Source organism: Acomys russatus, chromosome 12, assembly GCF_903995435.1.
Source record: "Acomys russatus chromosome 12, mAcoRus1.1, whole genome shotgun sequence".
Classification (NCBI taxonomy): Eukaryota; Metazoa; Chordata; class Mammalia; order Rodentia; family Muridae; genus Acomys; species Acomys russatus.
In genome coordinates, this window is record NC_067148.1 from 12,888,293 (window position 1) to 12,907,634 (window position 19,342).

Sequence of the window (19,342 nt, forward strand, 5' to 3'; positions counted from 1 at the left end):
AGGCTTAGCTAGGTAAGAGTGCATACAGAACAGGAAATGCAGGGACTGTGGTAAGACTGCGAACTGCTAAAGGGCTGGACCGTGTCTTCCATCCTTCCTTTGCCACAGCCAGGTCCGTGGTTTCACTCTCCTTAGGCAAGACAGAAGCAGCTTTCAGTGAGGGTCCGGGCCCTCTGTGAAGGCACGGCTACACAACCCCGTGTGAGCACACCTACTAATGTGATCTGTCGGCTCACAGCAAGACACGGGGTTTCCCCACCATTTTCAATAGCTGAATTCCACAGGCATGAATGGCCCCTCGTGTAACTGAACATCCATCGACCGTTGTTTCTGCTCTGTTGTTTCAAGCCAGGCTACCATGTATTTATCGCACCTATATTATTTGGTTTTGAAGTCATCGACATTTAAGTATGAAAACCCCTGGAAATTAATTTGTGTGGTCAAAGTGTATTCTACAGTTTAATGGCGAAATTACCCACTTACTTGTTTTTATTTCCACCACCTCCACCATTGCCAATTCAATTGTTGAAAAACTGGCCTCTTGTTATAATTGTGGTTCACTTTTTGTAAATGAAATTGAGCTTTAAAAAATTTTTTTTTTTTTAAATTCTCAGAACAGTAGAAAGCTGTCGATCTTAAATCACTCACTGTGTTATCTCTGACCTGCTCTGGTCTGTACCTGTATATACAGTGGGTTACTGACCCGTTTCACCTTTTTTTGTGACTCTAGATCTTGCTGTGTAACTTAGACTGGACTGCGGTCTGCGATCCATTGACAGGCGTGTGCCACCATGCCCAGGGTTCCTGTTCCGTTTCTGTCTCTCTTTAAATTGACTTAATGGAAAAGAAGAAAATTATCCCCTCCACCATTTGAAAATCATAATATTAATGTTCGCTTCCGTTATCAAGTTTGTTTTAAAATTGTGTTTGTGTTGTAGGTGTGAGCCTGAGGGTCCAAGGTCTCAGAGGCACCTGCTGAGACTTCGAGGCTCTTGTGCCTTGCCCGTAAACAAAGAACTGCACTGTGAATTGTGATTTTTTTTTTTTTAAGTGTATTACAGAAGAGAAAAACACTGCTGCAGGAGGAAGTAGGCTACTGTTCTGGGACAGTTCCAAGGGGTGGGGACAGCCTCATGACTCTGTGTTCCTCCTGAGCATCAGCACTCCCACCTGAGCTTTCTGACTGCTGAGTCCAGCCTAAGCTCCACAGCAAGATCTAGAGTCAAAAAGCGAGACAGATCAGTAATGCTGTGTACAAACAGGTATGGAGCAGAGCAGCCCGTTCAGAGATAACCCAGTGACTAATTTAAGACCAACAGTTTTCTACTCTTCTGGAAAAAAAAAATGCTCAATTTCATTTACAAAAAAGTAAACCGCAATTCACAATTATAGCAAGAGGCCAATTTTCAACACTCAAATTGGCAGAAACTTGGGGGTATGCCTACTGGCTTCTCGTATGTGTCGATGTTGATGCCTCTTTTCTCCCCTATTCTGTCCGTACTTGGATTGCTTCTAGTTGCATATTTTACTTATTAAGGAACATTTTCTTGTTCTGATTTTAATGGCTTTCAGGTTTTTTTTTTCCTTCCTTCTTTCCTTTCTTTCTTTCACCACCACAGGATCATTTACAATTTTTTTGTGATGTGGTGACATGGTTCAGCTGGTAAGACTGCTGGATGAGCAAGTCTGGCGATCTGAATTTGATCCCTGGAACCCATGTAAAGGTGCAGGGAGAGACCCAATAACGCAAAATCGTCTTCTCATGCCCCAAGCACGTCATCAGCTGTGACCTGTGCTCTCACTTAGTGCTGTTCAAAGGCTCAACTCTTCCCCAATCGCACTTTGTTTTGACGTAAGGACTTCATTTAGGATCCCTCCCTCCCACTTTCTCTTTTGTTAAGTTTCAGTAATTGTTCTAACACCATGTGTTAAAAAAGAGCCCTGTCTGGCACTCAGGAGACAGAGGCAGGCGGATCGCTGTGAGTTGGAGGCCAGCCTGGTCTACAAAGGGAGCACAAGATGGCCAAGGCTAACATAAAGAGACCCTGTCTCAAAAAACAAAACAAAACAAAAAAGCCCTGTCAAGGTAGCTGTCCTTTGGGTCATTCTACTTGTTCCTGTGGTCACTTTTGTGATTGTTTCATGGGTTTGGGAAGGGTGTGTGTGTGTGTGTGTGTGTGTGTGTGTGTGTGTGTGTGTGTGTGTGTGTGTGTGTGTAAGAGAGAGAGGGAGACAGAGAGAGAGAGAGAAAGAGAGAGCTAGAATCTGTGCCCATCTGTCTATTTACCCCTTGGGTTCTCTGAGAGAGATATGAGCTGCTGTTGTTTTGAGGAAGGCACGATTCCAGTTCTCTTAAGAATCTGGGTTCTAGCTGGGCGTGGTGGTGCACGCCTTTAATCCCAGCACTCGGGAGGCAGAGGCAGGTGGACGGATGTGAGTTCAAGGACAATCTGGTCTATAAAGCAAGTCCAGGCAACCAAGGCTACACAGAGAAGCCCTGTCTCAGAAAGAAAGGAAGAAAGAAAGAAAGAAAGAAAGAAAGAAAGAAAAAGAAAAGAAAAGAAAAAAGAATTTGGGTTCTAACATTTTGATTTCTTTTAAGAGCACTCATGTGCTGATGCCTGGTCTGAGAGGCACTTCCTCTCCTGTTGGACTTCCCAGAAGTCTATTTCCTGTCTTCTGCGCCATACAGCCTTTAACCCTTGAACTCACCCAAGTCAACATTTCTCTCCAGTTCTAACAGTTTATGTAAGAAAAGAATGAGGGAAGACCAGCACAGCAAGTAAAAGCGCCTGGTGTGTAAGGCTGGCCACCTGGCAAGAACACTTCTCAGAGTTGTCTGACCTTTGCACACTCACTGAGGCACACACATGCCTATACTCCCCCCCCCCCACACACACACTCACTCACACACACACACACGCACAATAATAATGAGTTCAGTTTAACTTTAAAAGGGAAAATAATCAGGAATATGTAGAAGATGAAGGAAGTGTCGGAGTGTGGCGTTACTTTAACAATTAACATGCAGATGTACTGGGCATGGTGCACATCTTTAATCCTAGCTCTTGAAAGGAAGGAAGAATGGTTAGGTGGTGTGGCGCAGGCCTTTAATCCCAGCACTTAGGAGGCAGCGGCAGGTGGACTTCTGTGGGTTCGAGGCCAGCCTAGTCTATAGAGTGAGTACCAAGAAACCCTGTGTGGAAAACCCAAGGGTGAAAAAAGGCAGGAAAACTTTCTTTTCTTTTCTTTCTTTCTTTCGTCTCTTAGAGTCTGCAAGACATCTGTCCAGTCCTTTCTGGCTTTTGGAGTCTCCATTGAGGAGTCAGATGTAATTCTAATAGGTCTGCCTTTATATGTTACTTGGTCTTTCCCCCTTGGAGCTTTCAATATTCTTTCTTTGTTCTATATTTTTAGTGTTTTGATAATTATTTGGTTGGGGGGGACTTTTCTTTGCTGATTCAATCTACTTGGAGTTCTGGAAGCTTCTTGTACCTTTATAGGCATGTTCTTCTTAAGGTTAGAAAATTTTTCTTCTATGACTTTGTTAAACATATTTTGGGCCTTTGACTGGGACTCTTCTTCTCCTTCTCTTTCTTATTACTCTTAGGTTTGGTCTTTGCATAGTGTCCCAGATTTCCTGGATGTTTGGTGCCAGGACTTTTTTTTTTTTTAAGATTTAACATTTTCTTTGCCCAGTGTCTCAGTTTCCTCTATGGTATCTTCAATGCCTGAGATCCTCTCTTCTCTCTCATATTCCGTTGGTGATGCTTGAGTCTGTACTTCCTGTTCTTTCCCCTAGGTTTTCCTTTTCCATTTTCAGCATTGCCTCAGGTTTTTTTTTTAATTGTCTCTATTTCCATTTTCAGGTCTTTAACAGTTTTATACATTTCCATCCCGTTTTTCTTTTTTACCCCCTTAGCTTTCTTTAAGGGATTAATTCATTTCCTCCCATTGTTTGTGTTTTCCTGGAGTTCTCTAGGGAATGTACTCATTTCTTCTTTAAGGACATCTATTGTCTTCATGAAATTGGTTTTAAGGTCATTTTCCTGTGCTTCAGCAGTGCTGGAGTAGTCAGGGTGGCTGACGTAGGGTGGCTGAGCTCTGGAGGGGGCACGTGGCCCTGGCTGTCATAGAACGGCTGGGCCCTGGGGCACGTGGCCCTGGCTGTCTTAGGACGGCTGGGCTCTGGAGGAGGCACATGGCCCTGGCTGACAGGGCACTGGGCTCTGGAGGGGACACATGGCCCTGGCTTTTGTAGGATGGCTGGGCTCTGAAGGGGGCACGTGGCCCTGGCTGTTGTTGATTGTGCTCTTTTACTGGCATGCAGGTGTCTGGGTTTGGGATGACTAGAGGTCTGGGTGCCCATTTCTGAGTTTGTCTTTTTGGGATGGGTGTTTTCTTCCTTGGTTTCTGTTTTCTCTTTGGTTTCTGGCCTTTGTTGTCTTTATTTCTGGTAGCTGTCATGACCTACTCTCCTCCCCATCTTTGTTTTTTGATACAGGGTTTCTCTGTGTAGCCCTGGCTGACTTGGAACTCACTCTGTAGACCAGGCTGGCCTTGAACTCAGAGATCCACCTGCCTCTGCCTCCTGAGTGCTGGGATTACAGGTGTACTTCACTGTGGAACCCTATTTTTAAGGTCAAAGTCTGATATTTCCAGATAGCCATTTGCGCTGGGTCTATGATGATAGACTCCCTTTTCTCAGTGGGATTCTCTCTTCCCGTAATCTAGGGAACCCCAAATCTTGTAAGGAGCATCACATAGCCCCAAGGGAAGACTGCAGGCTTGACCCTTTTCTGATAGAAACTGTTCAGCAAACACCAGGGGTTTCCTGGAAATACCCCATCCTATGCTAAGAAGATGACCTTTAATCGTACCTGAAAGTTCTTCCCCCACCCATAGCATAATTAAGTACTGTGTTCTCCTTCTTGTGATGGGACCCTGTGCTACTGCATGTAAATCAGGTACTACTGCACACCGCTGTGTGTAAATCAAGTATCCTGGCACCTCCAGCCCTAGTGAATCAAACGCATTCACCCAAAAAAAATCCCTCCCCATTGCCCACGGTTTATACATCCCTGATTCCCGAAATTAAAGGTTGGCTTGCACCATTTCCCCTACCATGAGCATCTGAGACACCATGTTATTCTGGAGAAGAACTGCCGCTGGGTGCCTGGGGCTTGACAGCTCGCAAAGGCAGTGAAGGCAGCGACAGCAGACCTGCCTTGGCAGCCACTGAAGCCCACTCCATCAGTGCTAGCTTGGTGCTGACGGCCTGTGAAGGTCTCACTGACCCTGCCTTCTGGCTGGTTTTGGGCGTCTGCCCACACCCTCTGCTATGCTTAGCACAGCAGCTTGACCCAGGGGATGCAACACTTTTGGTATTGTCACTGGTTGTGGAGCTCCCGCGTCTCCACTGCTGTCTGATACCAGCAATGTCATTCTAAAAGAGCCAGCTAACTGTAACACCCTGGCCTTGCCCTGAGTGCTCTAAAATGCCCCTGAGCGAGAAAGAGGACCTTTGATCTTGACCTTCATTTGTTCTTGTCTGGAAGCAAGCATCACCTGGATGGACCTGCCGGACACAGAAGGCAGGCCACCTCAGACGGTGAACAACACTTCACTACTGGCTCCTAAAGGGCCTATCTCTTAAAATGAAAACAAAGGACAAAAACAAACAAACAAACAACAACAACAACAAAAAACCCAGTAGGCAGTTGTTTCCAGCAAGTCCCACTATATCTACATGCAATGAAGGAAGAAATACAAAATGTGCTGTGTAGAATATTAGTGTTCACTACAAATATTAAGAGAATAAACCTCCAACAATGGGTGTGTGTACCCAAATATGTAGTCTGATTCCAGTGTTTGTATCTGTGTATTGTGTGTGTGTGTGTGTGTGTGTGTGAACATGTGAGTGGCATATGATAGCAATAATGTGACCATATTCTAGTTTACTATATTTTGAATTTTTACATACAGAAACCAACAGTTGCTATAACCAGGGAGAGGAAAGCCATTTCTGAAAGGGAAAACTACAAGTCTTTTTGGGCCCTTGAAAAAAAAAAAAAAGAAGGAAGAAAAACCTATTCTAATATGAAAATAAAAGATATGTTTAGCTTATTATTTATCCATGCATTTGTGTTAATGTTTTGAGACAAAATCTTGCTATATAGACCTAACTGCCCTGGAACTACTATGTGAACCAAGTAAACTCTGCACTTTTAGCAATCTTTCTTCTTCTGCATCTTGAGTGCTGGCGTTACAGGGTGAGTGACCACGCCCAGCTAAAAGTACTCTGATTTTAATGTCAGGTGTGCAGTGGAAGGCCGTGGGGTGTGTTCCATCTGTCATTGTCTCCTAGCACTGACCCAGCTTAGCATTTCCAGCCATGAATGTCCAAGAAGGACTGTTGACATCCTTTAAGACTCAGCAACAAGCCGGGTTATCCCAGCCCTTGGAAGGCAGAGGCAGGCGGATCTCTGTGAGTTCGAAGCCAGCCTGGTCTACAAAGCAAGTCCAAGACAGTCAAGGCTACACAGAGAAACCCTGTCTCAGAAAAAAAAAAAAGACTCAGAAACAATTCTCTTTGCTGCAGGGGAGGATGGCAGTGTGAGATAGCATGGAAGTGAAGGAGCAGGGGTGGGGTGGAAGGTTTTCTCGTTGAAGGGTCTCAGACAGTCACCATCTGGACTCACCTCTTGAGGGCAAGGCATCTCTTGAATAGGGCAAAGATCTCCTCAGTTTCTAACTAAATAGGAAAAGTAAGGAGGTGAGAAAAGCTTTCAACACCCCAGGTCCTGGGTGTTTGCATCCTATTCTGGCTAGTTTTAATGTCAACTTGACATGAGCCAGAGTCATTTGGGAAGACGGAACCTCAATTGAGACAATGCCCCTACTGGATCGGCCAGTAGGCAAGTCTGTGGTGCATTTTCTTGACTGATGATTGGTGTGGAAGGGCCCTGTTCTCTCTGGGTAGAGCTACTCCTGGGCTGATGGTCCTGGGTACTACACGAAGGCAGGTGGAGCAAGCTGTGAGGAGCAAGCCACTAAGCAGCATCCCTCCATGGATTCTGCATTGATTCCTGCTCCCAAGTCCCTGCCCTGACTTCCTTGGATGAAGGACTCTACAAGCTGTAAGAGTAAATAAACCTTTCTCTCCCCAAGTTGCTTCTGGTCATGGTGTTTTCATCCTAGCCATGGAAACGAACTGAGACAGGCCCCATGACCAGGATTCATTCTCTCTCTCTCTCTCTCTCTCTCTCTCTCTCTCTCTCTCTCTCTCTTTTAGAGGTTGGAGTGGTTTTGGTATTAGTAGCTGAGCGTTATTTCATGTTACCTCAGCTTCACAACATCAGGAGAAAGGGAGCCTTTTACCCCTCACTTTACCCACAAAGACACTTACAATACTCTGAGGAAGCCGTTTCTCAAGGCAGACTCAACCACCAATCCATTCTAGACCCTTTGTGTCTGTCCAGTTTGTCTTCACTGTTTTTTGCATGCACCTCTCCTTCAAGAACTGCTTTTCTTGCCTCCTCCCCGAAGGTCTCTTGTCTACAGGAACCCCTATTCGCAAGACTGTTACTGCACCCTGGAAGGAAACAAGTGGCTTTCTGTATGTCCACCTCCCTAAACAAAAGCGCCCGAGAAGCAGGAACTTCCTGTTTTGTTTTGTTGTTTTGTTTTTGTTTTTTAAGATTTATTTATTTTATTTATTGCATATGAGTGCTTTATCTGCAGAAGAGGGTATCAGATTACATTAGATGGTTATGAGCCACCATATGGTTGCTGGGAATTGAACTCAGGACCTCTGGAAGAGCAGGCGTCGCTCTTAACCACTGAGCCATCTCTCCAGCCCCAGAACTTCCTGTTTTGTTTCATGTTATTCCCCATTTCTTCCCTCTAAAGTGTCTGGGATAGCCTAGATGTAATTTACATTTGACAGCTGGTAGCAGGCACTTTACTTCCTCCCTTGACCATAGCATCTTGTGTTGACCTAGGTTGCCGCTCTCCTACCCCTTGACAAGAATGGATTTCAACAGCTGTCTTTACCAAATTGCTGAAAACCTGGGCAGTGAAGAACTGGCTGCCCTCAAGTTTCTGTGCTTGGACCACATCCCGCAGAAGAAGCAGGAGCCCATCAACGATGCTCTGATGCTCTTTCAGAGGCTTCAGGAGAAGAGCATGTTGGAGGAAGGCAACCTATCCTTCCTGAAGGAGCTGCTTTTCCGCATCAATCGCCTGGACCTCCTGACCAATGTCCTAAACAGCAGCAAGGACGAGATGGTGAAGGTTCTGGACAAAGCCCAGGTTTCTGCCTACAGGTGGGTAGAGATGCTAGGGCGGGGGCAGGGGGCAACGGGAAGTGTGGACCAAGGGGCATGCCTCTGTGGGTGCTGCTGCTGCTGGGGTCCATTGTGTGAAGTGACTGTGAGACTCCGGGCTAAATGTGGACATCTAGGGCCTAAATGTATAATTCAGAAAGAAATGCGAAGGCCATTAAACAATTTATTTTTTTCATGCAGCGTGGCACAGAAAGGGACTTATGGGGAGAAGCCTAAGAGGCCAGTATGATGCGGATATGATGAAAGCCCATGTGTAGTAGTTACTTTCCGGCTGCTGTGGGGAAATTCCATGACCAAAAAACAATCTGTAGAAGAGGAGTATATTTTGGATTACAGTTTCAGAGGGCTGATAATGGCAGAGAGAAGATGACAACAAGCAGGCTGGTGGCAGAAGCAGGAAGCTGAGAGCTCTCATGCACACAGGAAACAGAAAGTATGAACTGCAAGTGGGGAGAGGCAAAACTCTCAAAGACTGCTCCAACGATGTACTTTGCCCTGCAGGGTTCTACATTCTCTGTGTGTGTGTAAATTCTCTCTCTCTCTTTCTCTCTCTATGTGTGTGTGTGTATGTGTGTAAATTCTCTCTCTCTCTCTCTCTTGTCTCTTCTCTCCTCTCTCTTGTCTCTTCTCTCTTCTCTCTTCTCTCTTCTCTCTTCTCTCTCTCTCTCTCTCTCTCTCTCTCTCTCTCTCTCTCTCTCTCTCTCTCTCTCTCTCTCTCTTTCTCTCTCTGTGTGTGTGTGTGTGTGTAGCCTTGACTATCCTGGACTCTCTTTGTAGACTAGGCTGGCCTTGAACTCAGAGATCTGCCTGCCTCTGCCTCCCCAAGTGCTCTATGTTCTAAAAACTCCACAACCTCTCCAGACAGCCTGAGGACCAAGCATTCAGGTATATAAGCCTATGAAGGGCATTTCTCACTCAAGCCATCACAACATGCATTAACATATGTGAAAGAATAAGTAAGTTAAAGATTTTCATTTTTCAAAACAAATCATTCCTGTTAGGTAAGCTGATACTGAGATAGGCTTTTGTTTGTTTGTTTGTTTTTTAAGATTTATTTTTTTAAATTTTATGACATGGGTATTTTGCTTGCATGTGTCTGTACACCATTTGCATGTATGGTACCTGCAGAGGCCAGAAGAGAGGGCATTAAATCACCCGGATCTGGAGTTACAGGCAGTTGGGAGCTGCCATGTGGATGCTGGGAATTGAACCCGCATGCTTGCAAGAGCAGTCGGTGTTCTTAACTACTGAGCCCTTTCTGCAGCCCCTGGAGTAGGGTTTTAAATAAATATTCTAGTTTTCTTCTTCTTCTTTCTTGTTAAAGAAAGTGAAAACACTGTGGGTTTAAATGGATGAGTGTGGAAACACTGAGAAAGATAAAGGAGGGTGCCAGCTGCGGTATGAGGTAGCCAGCCACAGCCCTCGGCTAAGGACTGGGCTCTGGGAAAACCAACAAAGCGCTGTTGCCCTTTCCCCTTGGGAAACGGTAACTTTGTAAGTGGCCACACATTTATGTACTGTTCTTGCATCTAATGTAAGACACTGTTACAGATGGGATTGTGGGTAATGATGACTTCTAAGAGAGTCTCAGGCTACTTGAGGAAAGGAAGCCAGACTGCTCCTGGGGAGGGGAAATGGTGAAGTCTAGAGGTGCGCTCACCTTCAGCTGTCTTTTCTCCCCTGCTTGAAATGCTTCCTTTTGCCTGTGCCTCGGGGTGAATTCTCTTCAGGAACTTAAAAACGGAGACTACTGGCCTGGACTGATGAGAAGACACTCTCATCTTGGTGGCTCTGCTTTCTGACACCCACAGCATGTGTTTACTTTGTCCAGAGTTAGGGTCTCACTGCTTCCCACCCTGACCACTCTTCCTGCCTGCTTGTGATGCAGATGGAGCCCTTCTGTGGCTTCAGGACTCAGGTGACAGTGTCCTCTCATGGGGTCTGCTCTCACACAGACTGCTTAGTTCCAGTGAGCCAGACTGAAGCCCAGCACCGCACTGTCTTCAGGAGAACAGGCTTCGTGTATTTGTTACCTGTTTTGCTGCTGTGGCAAAAGCAACTTCAAGAAAGAAGGGTTTAATCTTGGCTTATGATCTGAGGATTTGGTCCATCGTGATGAGAAAGTCATAGCAACAGAGATGGAGGTAGCTGGCTGGTCATGTTGTGTGTGCAGTCAGGAGGCAGAGAGAGACAAAATAGTGCTCTGCTCAATTTCCCGTTTACGCTGTCTGGGACTATGGCCTGCTGAGTGATGCCAGCCTTTTCCCATGTCAGTCAATCCGATCTAAACCCCCCTTAATGACATGTCCAGAGATCTGTCTTCTCAGTCACTCTGGATGCCTGTGGCAACATTAACAGTGGCACTGTGAAACAAGCTCTGTGCTGTGACAAGATCATGGCTCTGTGACAAGGTCTTTGGCCTCTTCTTCTTTTCAACGTGCCTTGTGCTCAGCACTCTTTGACGTACGTTTTAGTTTTGGCTTTCTTCGTCATCTCTTCTTGTTAGGAGCCGTGGCATGGGAAGGCCTGGCCAGCATTAGCAGCCACTCTCTTTCCTTATCATACCGGCTTCCTACTTCAAGCTTGAGTGCTGTGATATTGGTAGCGGGTGTGTTATTTTCCTAGGTCTGTCACAGTAAAGTGCCATGAACCCAGTGTTTAAAACATTAACTTAGCCCTTTAATCTCAGCACTCAGGAGGCAGAGGCAGTTGGATGGATCTCTGAGGTCAGGCCAGCCTGGTTTACATAGCATTCCAGGACAGTCAGGGCTACGCAGAGAGAAACCCTGTCTTGAAAAAACAACAACAACAACAAATACAAAACCTTATTCTTTCATAGTTCTGGGGCTCAAATTCAGAAATCAAGGTGCTAGCAGGATTGGCTTCTCTTTGGAGAGCCGAAGAACACTCAATTCTTGCCTTTGTTTTCTGTCTTACAGAAGTGTCTCTCTGAGCTGTTGGTCTCAGTGTTTTCTTTTTCTTGTTAGGACACCAGACACTGGATTAGGTCTTCCAGTATGACCTCAATTTCATAAGATTTTGTCTACAAACACCCTTTGACCACATTAGGCCACCTTCTAACACTGTAGGTATACAGAGACTTTTGACGGGACTAAAGGATGTGAGTCAGCCTGGAATGCTGTATTGTTTGGGTTTATGAGAGTTTTGATTTTTTTTTTTTTAAAATAAGGAGTTTTTTCATTAAGGCGCCTATACATCATAAGAAGTGATGATCCCAGAACTAGGGAAGTCAGTGGTGTGTATCTGTGTGTGTGTCCTCAACTTGTGCTGTTATCCCTCCCCTGTGAACTAGGCTGAGGCAAACCACAATGCCAGACAGGAATCTTTACCCTTCTAGTACAGAATCCTAAGGTCCCTGACTAGGGCGGGACCTGTCAAAGGCTTAAACTCTTTGCTTGCACACAGCAGGGCCACCGCTAAAGGCTTGCTCACCATTTTCTAATATAAACCAGGAACATAAAAAACATGCATGTGCGGTGACTTACCACTGTAAGAAAACTCTAGGTGTTTTGTGTGTGTGTGTGTGTGTGTGTGTGTGTGTGTGTTTTGTTGTTGTTTTTTTGTTTGCTTGTTTTGTTTTTTTTTTTTTGCCTTGGATGTACTGTAACTCACTCTATAGACCAGGTTGGCCTCAAACTTAGAGAGATCCATCTATCTCTGCTTCTTAAGTGACATGTGCCACCACTGCCCGGCTTGGTGTTTTATTTTTAAATTAGAACTTCTGCCTATGCAGTATCTGTCAAACTTTTCCTGCTTGTTACTAACAATGCAGTGGTCAGCATGAACTCAGAATCCCCAAGATCGAGTTCTCAGCACAAAGGAGATTTATTTGCCTCAGAGGGACAGAGGACAGGGATGAGGGACAATGACAGGAGACAGAGGAAGAGGGAGAAGGGAAGGGGGGAGGGGGAGGAGGAGTATTTTTCCCTGAGGAGACAGACATGGCCCATGGGAAAATGGCAGTTTATAAAGATAAAGGGGGAAACCCTGTGTTAGGATGAAGTGTTTAATTGTAATTAAGCATGCTAATTGGGGTATCCAAGGGGGGGCTTTTGATTGCTGGACTTCATCACTTTGATAGCTGCACCTTGGTGGTCAGCCTCAGGAGGACAAAGCAGCCAAATAAGGGGACAGACCTTGGTGGCTAGCCTTAGGAATGTAATCTAACGGTTTTAGCAAGGCAAAGGGAGTTGGGGAGAAGGGCAAGGCTTGTCAGAACCATGCTGGCCAGAATCCTTTCAACCAGAGTCCCTTCAAATAATGCTAGTGAAGCCTACGGGTCTCGGTGATGAGGGAGAAAACGGGCTGCCGTGTGACAAAACCTTTTCACATATGTTTGCTCACCCCAAACAAGAAGCCCATGCCAGGCCAAAATACCAACACTACCAAAGTCCAACCTGGTGAACCAAAGAGTTTTATTGGGATTATTTACAGGAATATGGGTGAGGGACTATTTACAGGAATATGGGTGACAGATCACTTACAGGAGCAGAAATGACTCAATGACAGCTGTATCACCAAAGCCCCTCCCAGCATGGGTGACAGCTCATGGTGCTAGGAACCTGGAGCTGACTGTGCAGCCTGCAGACAGCTCAACAGCCTGGAGAGGGTCCTTTCCGGGTGCCTCAGTTGGTCTGAGCCTCTTCCAGGCAGCTCAGCATCCTTCTCACTGAGAGGGACTTCAGCTTTCATTGTTTACACTAAGGTATCTATTCGGTTTCAGGGACTTCCTGAAGCTATTTTGTGTTGTTTACCTTTATGCCTAAGGGGTTTCCCTGCAGAATAGAAAGTTTCCATGCTGAGGAAACTCTTACACATCAGGGTCAGGGTACTTTGTACTGAAGTTGAAAGACCCACAGTAGCTTGGCCCAACTGAGAATGCTTTACTGAAGCATCCTAACTGCCGAGCGACCTCCTCATGCCAAGTTTTGTTGACTTCTAAAACATTTTTTTTTTATTCATTTGGCAAGCATTTTCTGAGATCCTAAATGTGCCAGGAAATAATTATGTGTCTGTGACTTATTGAACTCTTGGTGTGCTTTCATGTGTTGCCTAACAGTTTGGGCCGTGATGGATTATGTAAGTGACTCTGGTCCTGTGAGGTTATGTTGCCTAGTGACGGACACCACAGGACTCCTAGTTTAAGAGCACATCGTGATGTTCACAAGATGAAGAAACCTCCTGAATGAGCATCTCAGACTGTGCAACCACCAAAGTGACATGTGACTGTAGTCCAGGGAGCCTCACGTAATCCACACCTGTCTACTTTGTCAATATGCATTTATCGTCTACCTACAAACGAGCAAAAACTGTGTAACCTGTTTAAAGTCGCAGAGGTCCAAGATGGTGGGCCCAGACTTATAGCAAGGGCAGTCTGGGGCCCCTGCACTCAAACACCGCACCTCACAAACCTCAGGTTAATGGAAGTGAAAAAGGCACGGGCCAGGCTGTCAGGGGAGTTGGGCAGTTTATAAACAGACCATTATAATATGTGAGTTCTCCTTCTGGGGAAATGAAAGAGCAGTGTGATGTTATTGCAGGTGGGCACCCAAACAAGGGGATGTTGGGTGGGAGAACACAGGGCAGCTGTTATATTGAGAGCCTTTGGTATTGGCGAGAGTGGAGGGAGGTGCGTGCGTGCGTGAGTGCGTGCGTGTGTGAAGGAGATGGCTGGGAGAGCACTGACCAGTTCTTAGAAGGGAGTCAGCACTAATGTGCACTGCAGAGAATATAATTTCCCCAAGGCATCGCACTTTGACCTTAATTTAACAACACGGGAGCAGCGAGCTTCTTTTAAAGTTATTTGGAAGAAAAGGTGGTAGGGCTTTGCCCAGGGTGGGTTGGATGGTCCCGACTCAGTAGACTCTCACGACGACTCCAGTGTCCTCCTGAGGCTCAGCAGTCAGAATTACCTGGTTATTCTAAGGAGGTCCTGGGAGTGAGGCCTGCTGTTAACTGTGTGGTGATGGGACATGATCTAGAACATGTTTCTAAAGGGTCTCCGTTTCCCGCCGCAGGGTCATGCTCTTTAAGCTCTCAGAAGAAGTGGACAAGTCGGCATTGAAAGAATTTAAGTTTCTTTTGAACGAAAAGATCCCCAAATGTAAGCTGCAGGATGACTCGGTAAGACCTGGCATCTCCTAAGATGGGTCACACCGGGTTTCTGAGACCAGACAGGACTGCTCATCACAAACTGTATTCAAGGTTGTGTGTTGTTGGTTTTGAGACATGGTGTCATGTTGCTCTGGCTGAATCCAAACTCGCTATGTAGCCAAGGATGACTTTAAACTTCACCTCTTGGGTGCTGAGATGACTGGCGTGTGCCACCCGTCCTGGTTATGTGGTCCCAGCATGTGGAACGCAGCACCTTCTGCATGTTTGACAAGCACTCTGCCAGCTGAGCTGCACCCTAGCCCCTGTGTTCTCACCTCTTACCCGGGGGGTGGGGGTGGGGGGAGGAAGTAGTTAGACAGGACTAGTAGGTATGGCTCTTGTGTTTCTGTACACTGAAGTGTTACTGCTTAGTCATGGGGCAGAGCCAGGAGCCAGAGAAAGCAAGTTGTGCAGTTTGACAACTCATGGGACTCAGCAGAGCCAGGGGGAAAAGGTGACTTGGGGTCACGTCTTCCCCACTTCTGCAGCCCTTGCAACAAAATACCTCATGTTTGCTTATGTGTCTTCATGAGTAGGTTGTGTGATGTCTGTGTCTGTGTCTAGATGTGGTGTATACTGTGTATGTGTTTCTTATGTACATGTATGGCATGTGTACCTCTGTGTGTGCCTCTGTGTGACTTCTCTGTTGGTCTGAGACTTTATGTGTGTGGTACCCGTGTATTTGGAATTCTCTCTGTCTCTGTCTCTCTGTCTCTGTCTCTCTGTCTCTCTGTCTCTCTCTCTCTCTCTCTCTCTCTCTCTCTCTCTCTCTCTCTCTCTCTCTCTCTCTGTCTCTGTGTGTGTTTGCATGCTGTGTGGTATATGGTCTAATTTTGAAGTATGCTTTGTCCAGATGTCTCTGTGCATTTGTTTAGTGCGCACGCGCACACAAATGTGTGGCATCTCTGCGTGTATGTGTAGTGCACGTGTCTCTGTGTGTATTAACTGAGGTTTAGAGGTGGCTGACGTACCAGGGGCAATGCCAGGGTATAATATGGTCTCCAGGGCTGTCCCATCCACATACTGCTTGAGAACAAGGCTGGGGACCGGGTGGCATCTGACATGCATGGCTACATTCTAGCTTTCCTTTTTTTTTTTTTTTAATCCTTTTAGGCCAGAAAATACAGAATGGCCTTCCTGATTACTGTCACCTCTGAGAGATCAGCATGTGCTCAGAGGTGGGAGGGCATGGGCCCTCGGTTTGGAAGCCATAGAAAGTTAACACAAAAACCCTAATCCCCGCCCCCTCACCCCCCCCCCCCCCCCCCCCCCCCGGCCTGTGCACTCAAGCTGTTTGTCTCCTCGCTCTCTCCTCCCCAGAGCCTGCTGGATATTTTCATAGAAATGGAGAAGAGGGTCATCCTGGCTGAAGGAAACTTGGACACACTGAAATCCATCTGTAAACGGGTCAACATGAGCCTGCTGGGAAAGATTGAGAACTACGAGGAGCTCTCGAGCACAGGTAGACAGCCGGCGGCTGCGGGTCGGCAAGGCCCTCGGGGCAGCAGCTGTTTCTGATCAAGTTTTTCTCTTCTTAATTCAGAGAGAAGAATGAGCCTTGAAGGAAGGGCGGGGTCTTCAGCTTCGCTTCCAGATGGTAATGCCTACAGATGCACTTCCTAGATTCTCAGTTGCTTGATTTCCTCTTGGCCTGTTCTCACTACCTTCTGTCACATCTCGATCAAGAGGAGAGTTGAATTTGTTGCTTGTCACCTCCAAAGCTCTCTGAAAGCCTCACAGGAACATTTGAAAGGAGCACACAGTCTGGCCTTCTTTGCTTTTCCCAAGAGTCATGAGGCGCTAGATTCATTTTTTTTTTCCCAGAACATTCTTTTGTTTTGTTTTGTTGAGAGTGGGGTTTTTCTACATAGCTCTCGACATCTGCCTGCCTCTGTCTTGAGTGCTAGGATCAAAGGCATGCACCACAACATGCCTTTTTCCCATAGAACATTCTTGATCAAGTTTCTTCAAGTTTCTGTGCTCTGCGAGAGGCCCCTTGGCCAAGTCCTTTTCTGTCTCCTGTTAAGTCCAGGCTCCCAGGTCTACACTGCACCTGAGTTTCTCCACAGTGTGCCTGCCTTGGCTGGAGCCAAGTTGCCTAGCTCATCCCAGAAGGGAACTTGTCTAGACCTCTGTCTATTTTCTTACGAAGGAAAGATAGAACAGACAGAAGGTTTTCTTCAATTTTTTTTTGTTTTTCTGAAACAGGTTGTCTCAGAGTTTTATTGCTGTGAAGAGACATCATGATCCTAGAAACTCTTACAAAGGAAAACATTTAATTGGGGCTGGCTTACCGCTACAGAGCAGACATGGAGCTGAAGATGGAGCTGAGAGCTCTACATCTTGGTTGACAGGCAGCAAGGAGACTGTGCCACTGGGCATGGCTTGAGCATACATAAGATCTCAAGGCCCACCTCCACAGTGACACACTTCCTGCAACAAAGCCACACCCACTCCAACAAGGCCACAGCTCCTTATAGTGCCACTCCCTATGGGCCAAGCATTCAAACACATAAGTCTATGGGGACATATCTATTCAAGCCATCACACAGGGTCTCCCTATGTAAACCTAGCTAGCCTGGAACTTAATATGTAGAACAGGCTGGCCTCAGCTCGGAGAGATCCACTTGCTCTGCCTTCCTCTGCTGGGAGTAAAGGCTTGCGCCATAACAACAGGATCTTTCAAATTCTTTTTTTTTTTTTCTTTTCAAATTCTTTATTTAAAATTTTTTATTTTTCAACTATGTGTATGTGTGGGAACATGTGTACATGAGTGTGGGTGCCCATGAAGGCTAGAAGAGAGCATATCTTCTGAAACTAGAGTTACAGATGGTTGTGAGCCACTATATGGGTTCTGGGAACCAAATCTTCATTCTTGCAAGAGCAGCAAGTGCTCTTAACTATTGAGCTTCTCTCTAGCCCTCTCCAAATTTTTGATTAATCAAACGTGTCTAAGGCTATACCACCCTGAATGAGCCCGATCTCATCTGATTAATCAAACATACAAAATTATAAGAACTCCCTTGGGGGCAATTTTTACATAGCATCACCACCACTCTGCAAATATTAATATTGTTTATATCTTGTTTTTACTATTGCTTTTGCTGTGTGATGCATTTTGAATCACTCTTCTTATTTTAAATTTATGAGTGTGTGTGTGTGTGTGTGTGTGTGTGTGTGTGTGTGTGTGTGTGTGCAAAGTGAGTTTATGCACACCACATTTGTGCGGGAGCCTGGATCAGTCAGAAAGACCACATCAAATTCCCTGGAACTGAAGTTAACAGTCGGTTGGGAGTCACTGCATGGGTTGGGAACCTCTCTAGTCCTCTGCCCTGAGAAGGATCACCCTCCTTTCAAGACCATGTGTGAGTAAGGCAGCCAATTCTTCCTCTGGCCATGCCTGCCTGAGCCCAGCTGTTTCCAGGTTCCTTCAGCATGTTTGAGTCAGTGACTCATCCTGAGCTCATGCCTTTCTTAATGACCGCCTGGTTCTCTAGAGGCATGCTGAATGCCCTTCCTGCAAGATCTGTGTATCTGAAATATGTGCAAGGCAGTTTCAATGTTTATTTATTTATTTATTATTATTTATTTTATTTTTATTTTATTTTTTGGTTTTTGGAGACAGGGTTTCTTTGTGTCATAGCCCTGGCTATCCTGGAACTCTCTCTGTAAATCAGGCTGGCCTTGAACTCACAGCGAGCTGCCTGCCTCTGCCTCTGGAGTGCTGGGATTAAAGGTTTGTGCCACCATGCCCAGCCTCAGTGCTCATTTTTTAAAAATACCTTAGGGTCCAGTGCTTGCCATACAGGCCAGGTGATGTAAGGTCCATCTCTGGAACCCATTAAGGGGAAGGAGGGAACCAACTCTGAAAAGTCCTCTTTGGTCTCCATGTGCCATAGCATGAGCGCCCCCTACATCAGGCATATGTGCACAAATACTCACGTGTTCACACACAAGTGCGAGTGCACATGCATGCAGGCACACACCTATGTACATGTGAATGTACATGCACATTCACCCTGAAAGATGACTTTAAGGTCCTTAGGTTGTCCTGAGTGTTACATACATCTTTGCCAAACAACCTTTGCCCGAAGCCTCTCATTCTGCATGTTTTTCTTTGTCACTTGCAGGCGAGATGTGTTACAGAATGCAGGAAATGTGGGACTCCCCAAGAGAACAAGACAGTGAGTCCCAGGTACACCTCCTCTCTCCCTCTTTGCATTGAAGAGTCTGTTTCTTGTTTTTGTTGGCTCCCTTTAAGCTGCCAGATAAGCCAATAAAGGGCAGAACTTTTTGGAAAATTGGAGAACTCTGGGGTCGGGGTGGGGCAGGCAAACTACAAAAGAACCCAGTTAAAGATGTAGCCTCTCCAGTTTTCTGTTTATTAATTATTTACCAGTTTCATTTGTTTGTATTTTGAGACAATTGTGGAGGAATGTCTTGAATGGATGTAACAACTGTCAATAAAGTGCTGTTTAGCCAATAAGCTGGGCAGAAGGACAGGAAGTGGAAGGCGGGGCTTCTTGGAGAGAGGGTGGAGCAAGGATGGGCAGTTGAGGAGAGAAGGTTGGGGTGGGAGCAGAGAAATGGCCCAAGCATCATAGTGGCAATATATGTGTGTTATTAGGTTTAGAGTAATTTATGTTAGTTTAGGAGTAGATTTGTATCAGTTTAGATTCTGCCCGGCACATAGTGCTAACAGCTTTAAAGTACCCTTCAGACTCTGTGTCTTTTATTAACAATCTTAGGCCAAACTCATACATTTTTACTGTAACAAATTGGTGCCCAACGTACTTATTGTATCCACACCCTTTAAAAAA

General features: G+C 45.8%; 1 protein-coding gene across 1 annotated transcript in view; it reads left to right on the top strand.

The window, feature by feature from the left end:
• Positions 1–19,342, top strand: part of Casp8 (caspase 8) — a 40,079-nt gene that overhangs the window by 11,195 nt on the left and 9,542 nt on the right. Inside the window, exons 2-7 of the mRNA XM_051153862.1 lie at positions 8,004–8,327; positions 14,387–14,492; positions 15,843–15,984; positions 16,066–16,096; positions 16,394–16,422; positions 18,653–18,717. Coding sequence (XP_051009819.1) covers positions 8,032–8,327; positions 14,387–14,492; positions 15,843–15,984; positions 16,066–16,096; positions 16,394–16,422; positions 18,653–18,717 — 669 coding nt within the window. The 5' untranslated portion in view covers positions 8,004–8,031. The remainder of the gene's footprint in view (positions 1–8,003; positions 8,328–14,386; positions 14,493–15,842; positions 15,985–16,065; positions 16,097–16,393; positions 16,423–18,652; positions 18,718–19,342) is intronic.